At 47.6% G+C, this 16480-nt stretch overlaps 1 protein-coding gene across 2 annotated transcripts in view; it reads right to left on the minus strand.

Moving 5' to 3' along the window:
• Positions 1-16480, minus strand: part of LOC149366851 (uncharacterized) — a 35285-nt gene that overhangs the window by 9279 nt on the left and 9526 nt on the right. For both annotated transcript variants that reach the window (XM_089552727.1, XM_089552723.1), the window contains 4 exons: positions 10946-11031; positions 9636-9656; positions 4020-4203; positions 345-638 (listed from right to left, as the gene is read on the minus strand). In XM_089552727.1, the coding sequence (XP_089408853.1) occupies positions 345-638; positions 4020-4203; positions 9636-9656; positions 10946-11031 (585 nt within the window). The remainder of the gene's footprint in view (positions 1-344; positions 639-4019; positions 4204-9635; positions 9657-10945; positions 11032-16480) is intronic.

Below are 16480 nucleotides of genomic sequence, written 5' to 3' on the forward strand. Positions count from 1 at the left end.
GAAAGGAGCAGCTTCGAATCTCCGTCACTCCGGGAATTCGGCCACGACCGCAGCCTCATCGCGCTCCATGCGTGGGCAGGAATCATTAAGTTTTAATGATAAGTTCACCTCCAGTCGTCAGGTGCGCTGATGTAGTTGAAACTGAAACTAACCGGAGTTTTCTAACCCTGGTGGATCTATGAAAGCCCAGCCTGCTCTTACTACATCGGTCACTTGGTTTCACAAGCAGCTGTGCAGCTGCATCTTTCTTCTATGCACGAACACGCATGCAAGACAGATGTTGGATACTGTTTACGCACAAGACAGACATGAATAGTAGACAGATGGCGTGAACATGCGCTTACAGTCACTCCAAGTAGTAACGGTCGCTGTTGCTGGAGGTCCTAGCAGAGGTCTTCCACTTGCATCAGTGAACTTAGCGCGAACTTCCATTGCTACCGTGGTGTCAGGAGCCACTCCCCGCATCACAATGTTGTTGCTTTTGGTCCAAAACAGGTAGCACGTGGCTGACTCGTTCATGCAACAGCGCACCCGAAAGCCTTCGTACAGACGAGGGTCATGTTGGGGGAAATCCCAGAAAAGTATGACCGAAATGTTGCTTGTAGATTCCGCTCTGTATATCACCGGCCGTGGGAAATCTGTACGAGGAGGGGGAAGAGTGGTATGAACCTATTGTTGTCGAGCGACACTTCATACCCAACAATTCTGGAGAAAAGTATCAATGCAAAAGCCTCTAATGGCTCATACTGTCGTCTGTTAACAAAGCGTGTCACACGCGTTTATCTCAGGAACTAAAAAGGATCGAAGAAAACCAAAGGTTGCTTCAGATAGAGGAGGAGGAAAAAATGAACCTAGAAGCCAAGTTTGATGAATTTGTAAATAATGGTAGCATAAATGTCGAAATTGCACCGAAATAGCGCGGACGTCGATATAGCCACGGGAAAGGTGTGACGCCACATCAACCGGAAGTGGTCACGGCATACTGAAAATTGTCACAGAATGATCGGAAAAACGTCGGATTTGTGTCAGATTAGATGGAAAAATTTTCATTTGAGCGTAATGAACACTTAAGATCCCCGAAAGATGTATGATTTGGGTATCGATATAGCCACGGGAAAGATGTGACGTCACATCCATCGGAAGTCGTCATGGCTTAGTGTCCTCGGCTTTCGCCTCTCAACACTTTAGTTGCTAAAGTATCCTCGAAATTTTTTCGAGCGGCAAACCGTTTGCGAACTCAATTTTCTCATATAATGTAAAATTTCACCATAACAATCAATATATCCACAGATCACCCCTGGGCAGTCTTGAATTTTTTTCTATTATTGTTTTGCTACTGGTTTTCTTAGGCAGTCTTAACGGTTCGATGCGAGTGATGGAAACACTTTAAAAGAAAGATTTCACTACTTATCACAAGAATGGATTATTACCTTCAATACTTCCACAACAGTATCTTACAGTTTTCCAGTTTTCGAAATTTTTTCCGAGAATGTTTGACATGAATGGTAAGCGTTGCGCGGAAGTTCTGTTAGTGAAAGTGTTGGCAAAAAGTTGGCTAATCCCGCCATCATATTGTTACAAAGAAAACGACGCTGGCAGTGGCGCGGGACGGAGCGCTCGCGCTAGGCCAGCGGCCATTAAATCATCTCATAGCCATCGTTCACCACGCCTCGTTCTTCGGCTGGCCGCCACGTTACATTTGGTGCGAGGTGCTGGGGTCCCTTCATCGCCATCCTGGTCCCGGAGCTTCGGTGTCCTGCGCCTGCCGTGGACGTCGGCCGTGAGTGCCTGGTCCGCGCCGCCCGGCCGTGCCCCAGCCCGCCGGACCTGAACCGACCTCGCCGCTCACCCCAGCCCCGTCCCCCGCCCAGCCCACAAGACACGACGACCCAAGACCCGACCGACCCGAAACCCGACCGACCCAAGACCCACACGTGAAGACACCGCCCCCCTGCCCCGCCGCCCGGTGCGTCCACGGACCTCGGTCGTCAGCTCCTGGCACCCTCCGACCCGGATGCTTCCTGGACCGGGACTCATCTGCCTATCATGTCATCCACCGTGGCGGCCAGCACTTCACCGCCCTGCCACTTTCTACCCTGGAAGCCCATCACCGTTTCGCCCATCCCTTCATCGACGTCTTCTTCTGTTTACGATCGGGACGATCGCTCGGCGGCCCCGGGTAATGTTACAAAGAAGACGACGCTGGCAGTGGCGCGGGACGGAGCGCTCGCGCTAGGCCAGCGGCCATTAAATCATCTCATAGCCATCGTTCACCACGCCTCGTTCTTCGGCTGGCCGCCACGTTACAATATCTTGAGCAGCCGGTTGGTGTGCCAGAAGCCAAGGCGCCCAATTTTGGGCAAATGAGAATGGTCTGCGGTGCGGACACGTTTTTGCTCTAGAATAGAAAAACTAGTTTCTTTTTTCTCGAATAAAGCATTCGAACAGTATTTTTTCTTCGATGGGTTAGTACAGCATACTTCCATAACTGCGAGACCCGAATCATAATGGAAGGCAGGGAATTAGAAAATGGTAGCGTGAAGCAGCATCTGTAGGCAAGTGGAATGTGATTACTGTTACAGTGCTGTAGTTAACGTGTGAGTACGACTAGACACTATACACTTGTCCAATGAAAAAAAAACATGACTTTAACGTGACGGCGTTAAAGGCCCCGCTCTCCAGAAAAATTGGCTGTGGTTTGGCTGTAGTTGAACGTGGTAGAGTAGCGACAGGTACACACCCCTGGCTACGCTTAGGTTTCGCTTGAAAGTAAGACACACGGCTTACGTAACGGCTTGAACTTTATTGTTTATGCCAATGAAGACGCTCCTGTGGTCAGTAAAGCAGTGAGACTTGCGCACAACTAACGAGGCGGGCGGCGTCTGCTCCGACGTCGGCGCAGCGGCGACGCGCGCGGCGCGCACACCAGCTGCATGCCCTGACGTCACTCCGCGCATGCGCACAACTGACGAGGCGGGCGGCGTATGCTCTGCCATCGGCGCAGCCGCGAGGCGCTGCATGCTCTGACGTCCCTCCGCGCATGCGCACAGCTGGCGGAGCGTGGTGCCACAGCTTAGCGCGCAGCCACGCTGACCTCGTGGAGCGGCTGGCGTAGTGTAGCTCTCGCTACAAAATCCGGTGTCGGCGTTGTGAGCGAAAAATCACGGGCATGGCTCTGGCAGGTGGACCCTAGAGAGGATCCTAGGAGGCAGGTGGGCTAAATAGATCATGTGACATTGCGGCGTCATCACAAGCTGCTCACCGCATAGTGAGGAAACTGCCCACCGTGGCAGGTGCAGCTAAATTAATGACTAGGTCACACGGGAAGAGGTCGCACAAGGCCCACCGGTGGTAGCACCTGCCATTGCAGGGCAGTGGCGCACCGCTTAACCGCCAAACCACTGCGACAGGACCGTTGCAAGGCGCCAAAGTTGTTTCTGACATAGGGATAGTAACGTTTCCGCTCTCAGATCATAACGCGTGCACAGCCATTGAATTTAAGCTTTGTTCATCAGATGACCATCTATTCATATGTCCGTGGCAAGCTGCTTTATTTGTGTTGTGGGATGAATTGAAACACCTTGATGTCATTTTCCACGTTGGTTGCTCGAGTACACTCTGCGTGTTTTTAGGACAGTATACGCATGCCCACCAATTTAATATCGTCGGAGGTGCGCAGTGCCAGCCATGGCTCCCACAAACAACACCGTATTTTGCTGTCGGACTCTGCTAGATTTGGCTTCACCCACTAAGCTGCCTCCGTGTCTAGGGGGTAACGAGGTCTGAAGGTCGCGGGGTCGAATTCCTCTCTCGGCGCCCATTTTGATATGCGATATCAATGCATGCTTAAGAACCGCACGCAAGAACCGTGGTCGAAACGAACCCGGAGATGTCCACTACGGCGCCTCTTACAGCCCATGTGTTGCGTCTGGGCTTCAAACCCCTCATGACTGCCTGATTGATGAATATCAAGTCTGAGAAGTAGCTAAAAAGGGGGAACCAATATCAAATGTACTTACGTATTGGTGGAGTGACGAATGTAGTGTTTACAGGGAGGCTGCAATTTTCTGCGAGGCAACCTTTAATGCTGGCCACATAGAGCGTCCAGCGTTGCAAGCTGGAAATAACTATGGAGTGCCTTGAATTCACCTTTCCCGTTCCATCGAACTCCTTGACCGTATAGTTGCGCTCGTCGCTTTCAACCTGGAAAGTTTAGAAATTTCGCAGCACTGGTGATTGTTGTGTTCCGCCGCAGCCGTACGACTGCTACACTGGATAGATTACAGTGCCGCGCGTAGCAGCTGAGAATACTTTTCATCGATGCCCGTGATAAAGGAATCAATACTCATTACAGTAAAAGTGGTGCAAAGAGTGCACCTCTTCGACGCCCGTACAAATTCTGTGATTTTAAGCTTATCCACACCTTGAGCGAGACGTCTGGGCGGCTACAGCAGGACCTCAGCAAAAAAAAAAAAAAGCTAGGCGGACGCTCATGTCTCCTTAAGAGTGGAGTGCGATAGCGTTAAATTTAACATTTGTCGCAGCTTCTGTTGCAACATCTATGTGTGTGTCTTCTTCAGTTTCTTTTATGCGAAGCATATTACTAGAGCTACACTACAGCCCGTCGAGCGCGGCGGTGGAGCTACCATTGACCTTTAGCGTGACCACGTGACACCCCGTGACAACATGACGTCACAGCAGAGGAGAGATGGGCTGCCGGCTCGCGCGGTAGGCCGCGGCGTTGGAGGCTCCACATCAGAGGCGCGGCGGCTGACCACGTGACAACATGACGTCACAGCAGAGGAGAGATGGGCTGCCGGCTCGCGCGGTCGGCGGCGGCGGCGGTGGAGGCTCCACATCAGAGGCGCGGCGGCTGACCACGTGACGCTACGGCAGCGGTATAAAGCTGAGCTTGCCTCGCTCTCCGGGCACTTACGAGGCGGCCAGGTGTTGGGATGCCGCCTAGAAGCAGGGCTGATTTGAACGAGAAGCGAAAGCTTCAGCGTGCCACAGAGACCGATGAAGAGCGGGATGAACGTCTGGCTAAGCGGCGTGCTCAATATGCGGCTCGGCGACAACGTTCTACAACAACTGAAGAACAAAGCGAGGAACTTTACCAAGCCTAGCCATCAATATGCTTCGCATCTGACTAGGCTTAACCTTAGCTAAGCCTCAGCCATTTTTTTAACTGTCGGCCCATCAACCGCCGTATTCCGACTGTCAGCTGCAGAAGCAGGCATCCGCTATGCTGTGACGGTGCTGACATTTGCGTATATTCCATTTTATTCTGAGTTCTATTGATCACTATTAATCACTTTGTATCTATTATTAATAATTGATATCTATTCGTTATAGATATTGCCTCCCTCTGGGCAGCGATCTGTAATTCGTTTCTTTGGAGTCACGTGACCGTGTGACGTTAAAGCTCTCTGGACCAATTAGCGATTTTGTGACACCGGATGGCCTCGGGTTGCTTCACACATGGAGATTAAGGCTAAGTTGCTATCTAGAAACGAGGCTGCTCACATTCGGGTAGGCTGGTTGTCACAAGGTCACGTACAATTTCTCGACCAGTCATGTCATATTTAATTGCCACTTGCTACGATGAACAAAGTTATGAGGAATGCTATGATGGAGAAAGTTAGGTAGGCGGATGAGATTAGGAAGTTTGTGGGAATACGCTGGCCACTACTGGCGAAGGACAGGGTTAATTGAAGAGACATGGGAGAGGCCTTTGCCCTGCAGTGGGCCTATTCAGGATGATGATGATGATGATGATGGGCAGGCTGCTCATTCTAGTGGCGAGGTTGCCACCTGCCGTGGTGTGCGGGTTGTGACGACGTCATAAGTGCACGTCACCTCCTCGACCAATCAGGGTGGCCAGTCATGGCAGGGTGTGATCACGAAACAAGATCACCTGACCTCTCTCGACAAATCATTAAATTTTGGAACATAGGACGGCGCATTTTGCTTCTGACGGGAACAGTAATGCTATCACGTTACTATCTATAATGTTATCAGCAACGCGCTAGTATTTAGCCAGCCATGCCTAAAATACTGTCTCGGTCACCACGCGGTGATCAAATCGTTATGTGGTTGGCACGCGACTTTGTAACGATAACAAACGCCTAGAAGCATTCAAGGACGTGCGCTCATAATCGCTGTGAATATGATCTACCTTTTAGAATGGCTACCTCATAGAGAAAACAGAAGGAGCATTAGGTTTTCTAGCCAGCTTTCAGATTTCAAGGCAAGCTCTGATGATGTTCCGTTACCTCTATCCTGGGAAGTCAAAGTCGGCCCCACGCCACTCCCTACGATAACAAACGCCTAGAAGCATTCAAGGACATGCGTTCATAATCGCTGTGAATATGATGTACCTTTTAGAATGGCTACCTCATAGAGAAAACAGAGGGAGAATTAGGTTCTCTGGCCAGCTTTCAGATTTCAAGGCAAGCTCTGATGATGTTCCGTTACCTCTATCCTGGGAAGTCAAAGTCGGCCCCACGCCACTCCCTACGATAACAAACGCCTAGAAGCATTCAAGGACGTGCGTTCATAATCGCTGTGAACATGATCTACCTTTTAGAATGGCTACCTCATAGAGAAAACAGAAGGAGCATTAGGTTTTCTAGCCAGCTTTCAGATTTCAAGGCAAGCTCTGATGATGTTCCGTTACCTCTATCCTGGGAAGTCAAAGTCGGCCCCACGCCACTCCCTACGATAACAAACGCCTAGAAGCATTCAAGGACATGCGTTCATAATCGCTGTGAATATGATGTACCTTTTAGAATGGCTACCTCATAGAGAAAACAGAGGGAGAATTAGGTTCTCTGGCCAGCTTTCAGATTTCAAGGCAAGCTCTGATGATGTTCCGTTACCTCTATCCTGGGAAGTCAAAGTCGGCCCCACGCCACTCCCTACGATAACAAACGCCTAGAAGCATTCAAGGACGTGCGTTCATAATCGCTGTGAACATGATCTACCTTTTAGAATGGCTACCTCATAGAGAAAACAGAAGGAGCATTAGGTTTTCTAGCCAGCTTTCAGATTTCAAGGCAAGCTCTGATGATGTTCCGTTACCTCTATCCTGGGAAGTCAAAGTCGGCCCCACGCCACTCCCTACGATAACAAACGCCTAGAAGCATTCAAGGACATGCGTTCATAATCGCTGTGAATATGATGTACCTTTTAGAATGGCTACCTCATAGAGAAAACAGAGGGAGAATTAGGTTCTCTGGCCAGCTTTCAGATTTCAAGGCAAGCTCTGATGATGTTCCGTTACCTCTATCCTGGGAAGTCAAAGTCGGCCCCACGCCACTCCCTACGATAACAAACGCCTAGAAGCATTCAAGGACGTGCGTTCATAATCGCTGTGAACATGATCTACCTTTTAGAATGGCTACCTCATAGAGAAAACAGAAGGAGCATTAGGTTTCCTGGCCAGCTTTCAGATTTCAAGGCAAGCTCTGATGATGTTCCGTTACCTCTATCCTGGGAAGTCAAAGTCGGCCCCATGCCACTCCCAACTTTGGCCAATAAAAACAAACGGCGAGTAGCTGCTGCGGTGGCTCAGTGGTTATGGTGCTTGGCTGCTGACCAGAAAAAAGCGGGTTCGATCCGGGCCACGGCATTTCGACGGAGGCGAAATGCCAGAGGCCAGTATACCGTGCGATATAAGTACACGACCCCAATTCTGACCCCAATGGTCGGAATTACCCGTACTCTTACCGGTACCCACCTATGCGGCAGAAACGCGGAGGATAACAAAGAGGGTACAGCTTAAGGACAACGCAGCGAGCTATGGAAAGAAAAATGATAGGTGTAACGTTAAGAGATCGGAAGCGAGCTGAGTGGGTAAGGGAACAAACGCGGGTTAATGACATCGTATTCGAAATCAAGAGGAAGAAATGGGCTAGGGCAGGGCATGTAATGCGAAGGCAAAATAACCAGTGGTCCTTAAAGGGTCAGTCTACTCACCGAGATGAGTGTATAAATAATAACATATTCTGGTAGTCGGCACCCTATAACATCAATAACGAGGGAACTGCTCCCGGTTTAGGCAGGAATTTATATTTTATTTCGGCGTTAAAAGTCGCGTAAAAATGCATGGTGGCGACCCCAAACGTTCATTTTGTTGGTGCAGGTGGTAGTCTTTTTTTTGTAGAAGCATAAGTGAATATACTACGTACCCTTTGTATGCCCCAATGTCAGAGAAACGTACGTTTTGTTCTAGTAAACTGTAGAAGGCGTACTGCTCGCTTTTTCTGTAAATCACATGAATATTTATAGTTATACGTACGCTAAACGCAGGCACATTCCCACTTCTACTTCAGCGTATCCTAGCAGAGACGCAAAAATAAACTCAGCCTATAGTGGCGCCATCTGGTTGTCAGGACGGGAACCATTGCTGTAAACAAACCGACTCTCCACTTAAGCCTAGAAGCGGCAGAATCATCACTCTAATTATTAAAATAAAGCAAATTTATCACTTATACATTTTCTTATAGGCGAGATGAGACAAAGCGAAAGACCGGCGTCCCATTTATGGGCAGTGAACGCACTGAAAAAGCAGCAACAACGAGAATTCAGTCCGAGGCGAGAGGTCCGGCTTCGATGGGCGCCGCCATGTTTGTCGCCGCGCGGCGGAAATCCAGATGGTTGCCAGATGAGACTACCATCTCATACAGATGTGTTCCCGCATCAAAAAATTCTATTTTAAAATGTTCTAATGCACCTCTTGGCACCACACCTGGCTAAACGGTAATTTGAGTAAAGAGCTATCGGTTGCCGCAAAGAAAATATGACCGATAAAATTCAGTAGACTGACCCTTTAAGGGTAACGCAGTGGATTCCAAGAGAAGGTAAACGTAGCAGGGGGCGGCAGAAAGTTAAGTGGGCGGATGAGATTAAGAAGTTTGCGGAGATACGGCGGCCGCAACTGGCGAAGGACAGGTTTAATTGGAGAGACATGGGAGATGCCTTTGCCCTGCAGTGGGAGTAGTCAGGTTGATGATGATGATAAATGGTCGAAATTATCCAGAGCCCTCCACTATGGCGTCCCATAGCCTCAGTGGCTTTGAGACGTTAAACACTATAAACGGAACCGCTGGCGTCCGTGTGGAGCCGACTTTATTCCTTTTGTTTACAACGTCTGTGCTTCCATACTGTGACGTGATACCCAACCCCCCGAATTTTCTCTTCTCCATGCTCTAACGGCGCCAATGGCTATCCGGACGCAGGCAAGCACCGTTAGCGCATGTTGGCCTTGGAAGTATTGTGAATATCCTAGTTGATTTTTATGAGGCCAACTCTGAGTAGTGTCGTGATATATGTGGTCATGTATCCTGAACAAGGGAAGAGGGGGTCAGGCTTGTCCAACGTGAACAGGGCGTGAATGAAGGGGAGAGGAGGTGAGCCTGCGGGGGAGGGAAGCGACATGAGCCTCGTTCACAGATTGTTATCGCCCGACTGAGCAAGTATATTGACTAAGGAGTGGGATGATAGAGGGTCAATAACACCTCCATGGCTTCGTGCATATACTGCTTCGTGCCCAGAGGTTATAGTAATGCCATTGACAACGAATGCCTACTGCTTATTGGCGTAAGAAATCATTGCGCTCATAATGCACTTACCACGTCTGCGTACAGCGTCAGCTGAAAAATAAGAAAAAGAACGAATTGTTTCATCACGTGGCTTAGAGAATAGGCGCTCATGTGACAAAACTGCCCGTAGGTGCTACTCATGCTCTTCTATAGGGCGAGGTCAGTTGTGAATTGAAGAAGGCAAGGCAACAGGGAGCACCAGATTTTACAGATTGCCGCAGTTCATATAATTTTGGTTTTGCAAGCGCAAAGAAAGGAATTACAAGCAAGGGCTATTTTCGGTCGAACCACTTAAACTGCTACGAGCCACTTAAAGTTGCTTCGGAAAAGGCGAATGGAGTGATAAGGAGGAATGCAATACAATCCTCAAGGAGTGTAAGGTGCAACATATATGGCCCCAAGCGGAGAGTAAATAAAACTAGCTGGATTTCAAGAAACTTCGCTTCGTGCTTAGCTGGGCCAGCTTTGTTCAGAAGGGACTTCACCACCTTGCCGTCGAAGCTGCTGTCTTCTTGTTTTTTTTTTTGCGCCTGACACTCAACTGCTAACATGCTAGACAGCGTAGGTATAGCCTCAGTTTAGCGCAAGCACCGCTCCGCACGCTGGGCAGGTTTTGTACCATTTTGTACTGTTTCCTTGTTTAATGATTTTTTTAAAGGAGAAAGTGGAGTAAATGCCTTCCCTTTGCCCACAAAGTAGTCAGAAGGCGGCATATTATTAACGAAACTTCAAGAATTGTTTAAATGTTGTAAATATTTAAAATGAGCTGAAGTTTCATAGAAAGCGCGGTTTACGATATGGGTACTTCTCCTCGACATTTAGGTTCTCTCCGTTTGAACTAAGCTCAATATTGCATGATTCGGCCCGGGCCATGCTTCAACATAGCTGACAGATAACGCCACAGCTTTTGCCTTTATTTGGTTCAGTATATCTAGCTGAACCAAAAAAAAAGGCCGCCGCGGTGGCTCAGTGGTTATGGCTCTCGGCTGCTGACCCGAAAGACGCGGGTCCGATCGCGGCCGCGGCGGTCGAATTGCGATGGAGGAGAAATTCTAGAGGCCCGTGTACTGTGCATGTCAGTGCACGTTAAAGGACCCCAGGTGGTCGAAATTTCCGGAGCCCTTCACTACGGCGTCCCTCATAGCCTGAGTCGCTTTCGGACGTTAAACCCACATAAACAGAACCAAACAAAAAAAGTTTCAGTATTTCTAGCTGGTAAGCATAATACCTAGGCAGCAAAAATTCTGTGACAAAAAAAAAACCCACACAGGTGTGAAGCACTGAATTTTGACAATAAAGTACGAGATGGCGATGAAGGCGTTTCACATTTTGTCACTCACCACGAATAAGGAGGCCGCCTCGGGGGATAGCCAAGAGATGATCGCTCGGGAAGAATCGACAGGGTACGCTGATATCTCGTACGAATCTGTAATGTGTATGGGTAAATTTGCCAGTGTCATCTTCACAGCCGCCATATATTTGTCCCCGACTCGTTGTTACAACGCTGTTGTAGTAGACGTGAAGTGAATTCCTTCACTCATCCGGCCGACTACGGAATTGAACTAGGAGCCGTTGGGACATACATGACGGTAGCCGAAAATCGCTCAAACCAAGGACCACAAGGGATTTTTTTTTTACAATTTATGGAAGCTAACAATCGCCGAAACCACGGAGCATAGGGGATGTTTTTTTTTGCAATTAATAATGTCGAATAAGTGGAGATTAATAGTGTAAACATTTTAGCGTTTGAAGATAATTGACAAGAATGCAGAAGAAAAAATAACCACATTCCGTCGGTGGAATCCTAACCCAAGACCTCCGAATTATGCGTCCCGTGATCCGGTGTGTCTTGTGGGTTGGGATCACACCGGCGGCCTGTGGTCGTTTTTTGTTCTGCTTTGTTATCAATTATTTTTAAACGATAAAATATTTAAACTATTAATCTCCAATTATTCGACACCATTAATTGTAAAAAAAGCATTCACTATGCTCCTTGGTTTCGTTGTTGGCTTCCGTCATTATTGTACTCATTAACGCCTCTAGACTCTCAAATATACCATTGCATTTCCTCTTTGGATAAGTAGAATCATCTTTTACACTGGACGCAAGATGTTACCGCTAATGCGGTAATGGACGTTCATAGATTTCCGATTTAACTACTTCGGTGTTCGCACATGCCTATAGTTAATTCCCTTGCGGCTTCCAATTGCAGTGCGGTATAGTGCGCCAGGAAAAATGGCTGGCAGCATGGCTTTAGCGCACTTCGTTCAAGTAACCAGAACACTTTAACGTTAAAGGAAACATCCCGATATGTACCATGTCTTGTTTTTTTTTTTTCCAAGGTCCAGAAAATTGTTCTTTACTTCCATCATATCCCCAGCAAAGAAGAGTAGGAAGCTCAACAATTTTATCATCATTCACGTTTTCACGTGGTGTCTTTAACCATAGAGTTTCTTACTATTACCTAGAGGGAAAGCTGGCAGCCCGTCTATGGGAGTTTGCATGGCGACCCCTCGAGACCACTTCAGCCACCATGGGCGCTCAAAGCATCATGGGGCGGTGAGCTACTTGTAGCGGAACTGCAACTTTTGGCCAAAAAATAATGCAAAAATAAGCGCTATTTGATAACTACAAACGTCCTAACATTCAATATCTTGTCTAATGATTGCAACAAACGAGCAGAAAAGCATTTAAGTGCAAAGTTTGCCCAAAATAAGAGACGACTCGCTCCCTATTGGCCAAGTAGTGAAAACTATAAAAACTAATATTTCGTAATTAACAGGCGCACTTTTAAAAGTAAATATGTTTTCAAAAAAGATGTTGTTGCTTAAACACTATAAGAGGTTTTTTAATGGCATTTAGAAAAAGTGAAACCTTTTATTGGCGTCGTGTGTCGTCGCGTTTTCACTACTATGGCTTTTGCACACTGCGTTTGCGCGAAAGTCGTCTGCGCACACACGGACAGCGTTTTTGGAATGAAACATCTTAGTAATGACACTCCGTGTTCCTGAAAAACTACTACTGTGCCGCAACAAGTAGCTCACCGCCCCATGATGCTTTGGGCGTCCATGTTGGCTGAAGTGCAGCGCCGCCAGCTTTCCCTCTAGGTAGTAGTAAGAAACTCTATGATGCAGGGAGTGACACTACAATGGAGAGAGGAGTCTATCTCCGCCCATGGAGAGAGGGAACTGTCCCGTTCCCCCATCGCTGTATCTGACTATAGCGGTCGTAGCTGCGTGGGCTCCCCTGTTCCACAGTTTCGGCTTAGGGCATGAAAAGGGCCCAAATTCCGTTGGCTGCACCACGATTCATCGTGATCGGTTAGTTTCCTGTGCTCAAGGCGTAGTCTACTCATTTCCCTTGTCTTGTGGTCATGCTTACGTAGGGCAAACCGGCAGATGCCTTAACAAAGGACTCTCAGAACACAATTACAATGTAAGCAGACGAATCTCAGCGCATCTGGGCGTTCATTGCCGCGATTGTAAATGCACTCCTCACTGGAGTGACACGAGCGTGCTGAGCAGGTGCAGTGACCAAATCACGCGAGAAATAATTGAAGCCAAAAAAAATCGCAAGCCTAAAAGACCGCTGTGTCAGCACCCCATCCGTGGCCCTTCTGGATAAGGAATTTCGTTTTCTTGCGACAGCTCAGCAGTCATGATTTCCTCCTCGTTTTCTGCTGCGATTGTCTGTTCCATTTCTTATCCTTCTTGCTGTTTTGATACCTTGAGTATATTTACCGATGTGTGAGAGCAATAAAATTTCAGTTGTTAGTCAGCGCCTGTGTCTCGTCTCCCCTTTCGGCGTCCTTCGTGAAGTTTGCGCTGTTTTTTTTTTGTTGTTGTTGTGATGGAAAACCAACTAGCTCGTGTTCTGTTCTCCAAATTCCTAGCTCTGCAGCTCCGAACAGGATCAAGTTATCGAAATTTTGAAAGCAGGTCTGAGCTGCAATCCTCTATACAAATGAGGGGCCCAGCTATAAGTTGGGAAGCTAACTGTTGGACTTTGGTTAAGCGTCTAATTAGTTAACTTGTCTCAGTTGTTCTCTGATGGCCATCAGCGGGGAGAGCACTATGTTAAAGGTGCACTAAAAAGTAATCTGAACTCGTTCATTTACAGCGGGAATTCGATCTACACAATCCGAGCATTCTTAGAAACTTCGAAATATTGTCACGTGCGGCCGATTTCCCTCACTTAAATTGGATTAAACGTCCCGGCTCCCGCCTTTTTTTTTTAAACTCACCGCTGACGGTAGGAGGAGTCAACCGATCTTTCAACCAGTCCTGTGGCGGCTTGCCGCTCTGCCATCGGCGGAGTGATACGTAGTGATCCACGAAAGCAAAGAGTCCACGCGTATTTTTATTTCCGTGGGCCTGATTTGCAGCTATGTTGTCTCTCACTGGATCTTTTTATTGACGGAAACCTAAAAAAAACCAAAAACAAAATAAAAGCGAAAGCGAAAGTGAAGCCGAAACGCGACTGGCTGAAAGGAACTCCACACGTTGGTTGACTTCTCTTACAGTCAGCGGTGAGTTCAAAAAGGGCGGGAGCCGGGACGTTTAATCCGACTTAAATTAGTGAGATCGGCCGCACAGGACAACATTTCGAAGTTTCTAAGACTGCTCGGAACATTTAGGTCCTGTTCCCGCGGTTAAAATACGAGTTCAGGCGCCTCTTTAGTGCATATCTTATTTTGAAACGAATTCAAGCGCACAACAACACGCACACAAGAGAGGAAAGACACAGGACAGGCGCTAACTTCATCTGATTTATTCGCAGGTAAGAGAGCAGATTATATACATAAATGGAGACATGCGCAGTAAAGAAACACATCGTCAGTTCACAATGCGTGCTCGAGATACCTGTACTCTGCGTGCAAAAGATTAACAGACGTGTCACTCACACAGTCATGCCCCCTCTTCCTGATGTGAAAGGCTTCTAATAGTTCACGTGCCGTCTTATCACCGCCTCTGCCATGTATCTTTATCTCTTTCAGCCGCGGCTCGCACGCTCTGCAGTTCGCACAATGCTCTGCCAAATGTGTCCCTCCGCCCCTTAACGCCCGCAAATGGCGGTGATAAGACTGCACGTGAACTATTAGAAGCCTTTCACATCAGGAAGAGGGGGCATGACTGTGTGAGTGACACGTCTGTTAATCTTTTGCACGCAGAGTACAGGTATCTCGAGCACGCATTGTGAACTGACGATGTGTTTCTTTACTGCGCATGTCTCCATTTATGTATATAATCTGCTCTCTTACCTGCGAATAAATCAGATGAAGTTAGCGCCGGTCCTGTGTCTTTCCTCTCTTGTGTGCGTGTTGTTGTGCGCTTGAATTCGTTTCAAAATAAGCTATGCACCATCTAGCCCAAACAGAAGTTTTGTTCAACTCTTTAGTGCACATTTAAAGGTTAAAAGGTTTAAAGTTCTTTGCTAAAGACCCTGTGTTCGGTAAGATTCGTAGGTGTCATTGTGATTTATTTCCTGCTGCAACAAAACCTAATCGAAAAAAAAGAACACAAAATCTTCTGTTGTCACAACAGATTTGCGTGTAATATGTTGGCATCTAACAACCGAAATTCTTGTAGTAACCACAGGATTCGTATTTTCCACTGTAGCGTTTCTCCACCAACACTGGGAAGCCGCTCGGCACACTCCAAACACGAATACGCCTATATGAGAGTAAAAAAGAGTAATCTGTCCTCTAGCGCGCTGCCTTTTGTAGAAGGGAGTTCGGTACAGGAGAGCTTGCTCTCATTTTGCTCCTTTCTGATTGCAGTGCATGCGCGACTGTTCTCTCGAGGGAAATTCTTGTAATAAAATTTCATTTAGACATGCGATTTCGAGAAGCTTGCAGACAAAGCAATCTTTCTAGTGCCCGTAACTAGTCGAACGAAATAGCCGAAATTTGTTGGGCCACAGCGCTGCTGGTAACATTGTTTCCGAAATTCTAAAAAATGATATGCATATTACTTACGGCGGGCTACTCACCTCTCAGTAATTAATGAGCCTAACAGTAATAGTTAAAAGTTAGCTATTCAAATTCAGTTAACAACGCCTGTGGTTGGCACAGTTTAGCTGTATTCTGACGTACTAAACCCCTGCGATGCTATGCCAGGGCGCTTCCACCTCAAAAAGCCTATTTTCAAAAATTGTTTAAATTCTGAGGTGAAACACCCTGTATAAGAGGAGTCCATGGTAGAGAGAGGGTGTGGTAGATGGTCCTTGGCGATCACAAAATGAACAAGGGAGGGGAAAACCTCAGGTTGCTTGAGCAACCTGAGGTTTAGTGCAACCTGAGGTTGCACCTGAGGTTAAGAGGTGGTCGTTTAGTGCCAGCAGCTAGCCCGTGCGGCAGTTGGGTTGCTTTGAAGAAGCGCTACCACACGACTCTGGAGGTTCAACAGCGCTGACGGCGAACCCCCACACAAGCCAGGCAGCGCGCGCCAGTCTTCGGTACGGCCACTTCTATGACGGTCCAGTCATAAACTTTCTTTTTCTATGCTCCAGTTGAGGGACTGTCACAGTGCCGGGTGAACAATTCATGTTTGTTCGCTTGTTCCTTTCTCGGGCATTAGAGCACCATTGTAAATTCTCTCTCTATACCGTAGCCTGTCTCAAGTATTGCTTCTTTGCATGAGTTATTGTAGTGTTATCAAGCACGCGTGCTGATGTATAGCATGAGCAGGACGGTTCACACGTGTCGCACTCTTGCGTATCATCACCAGTCATGTGACCTTTGCTGTGTCCTTATAAAGCCAGTAACACCAAGCAATAAACGTTCATTCCTTGTTCTACCCTCCGGCTACGTTCCGTTACTTCATTTATAACGCGTGAAATATAATTCCTCTGCATCGGCTCTATGTTGTGAAATG

Source organism: Amblyomma mixtum, chromosome 1, assembly GCF_055824585.1.
Source record: "Amblyomma mixtum isolate Tamu chromosome 1, ASM5582458v1, whole genome shotgun sequence".
In the NCBI taxonomy this organism is placed as follows: Eukaryota; Metazoa; Arthropoda; class Arachnida; order Ixodida; family Ixodidae; genus Amblyomma; species Amblyomma mixtum.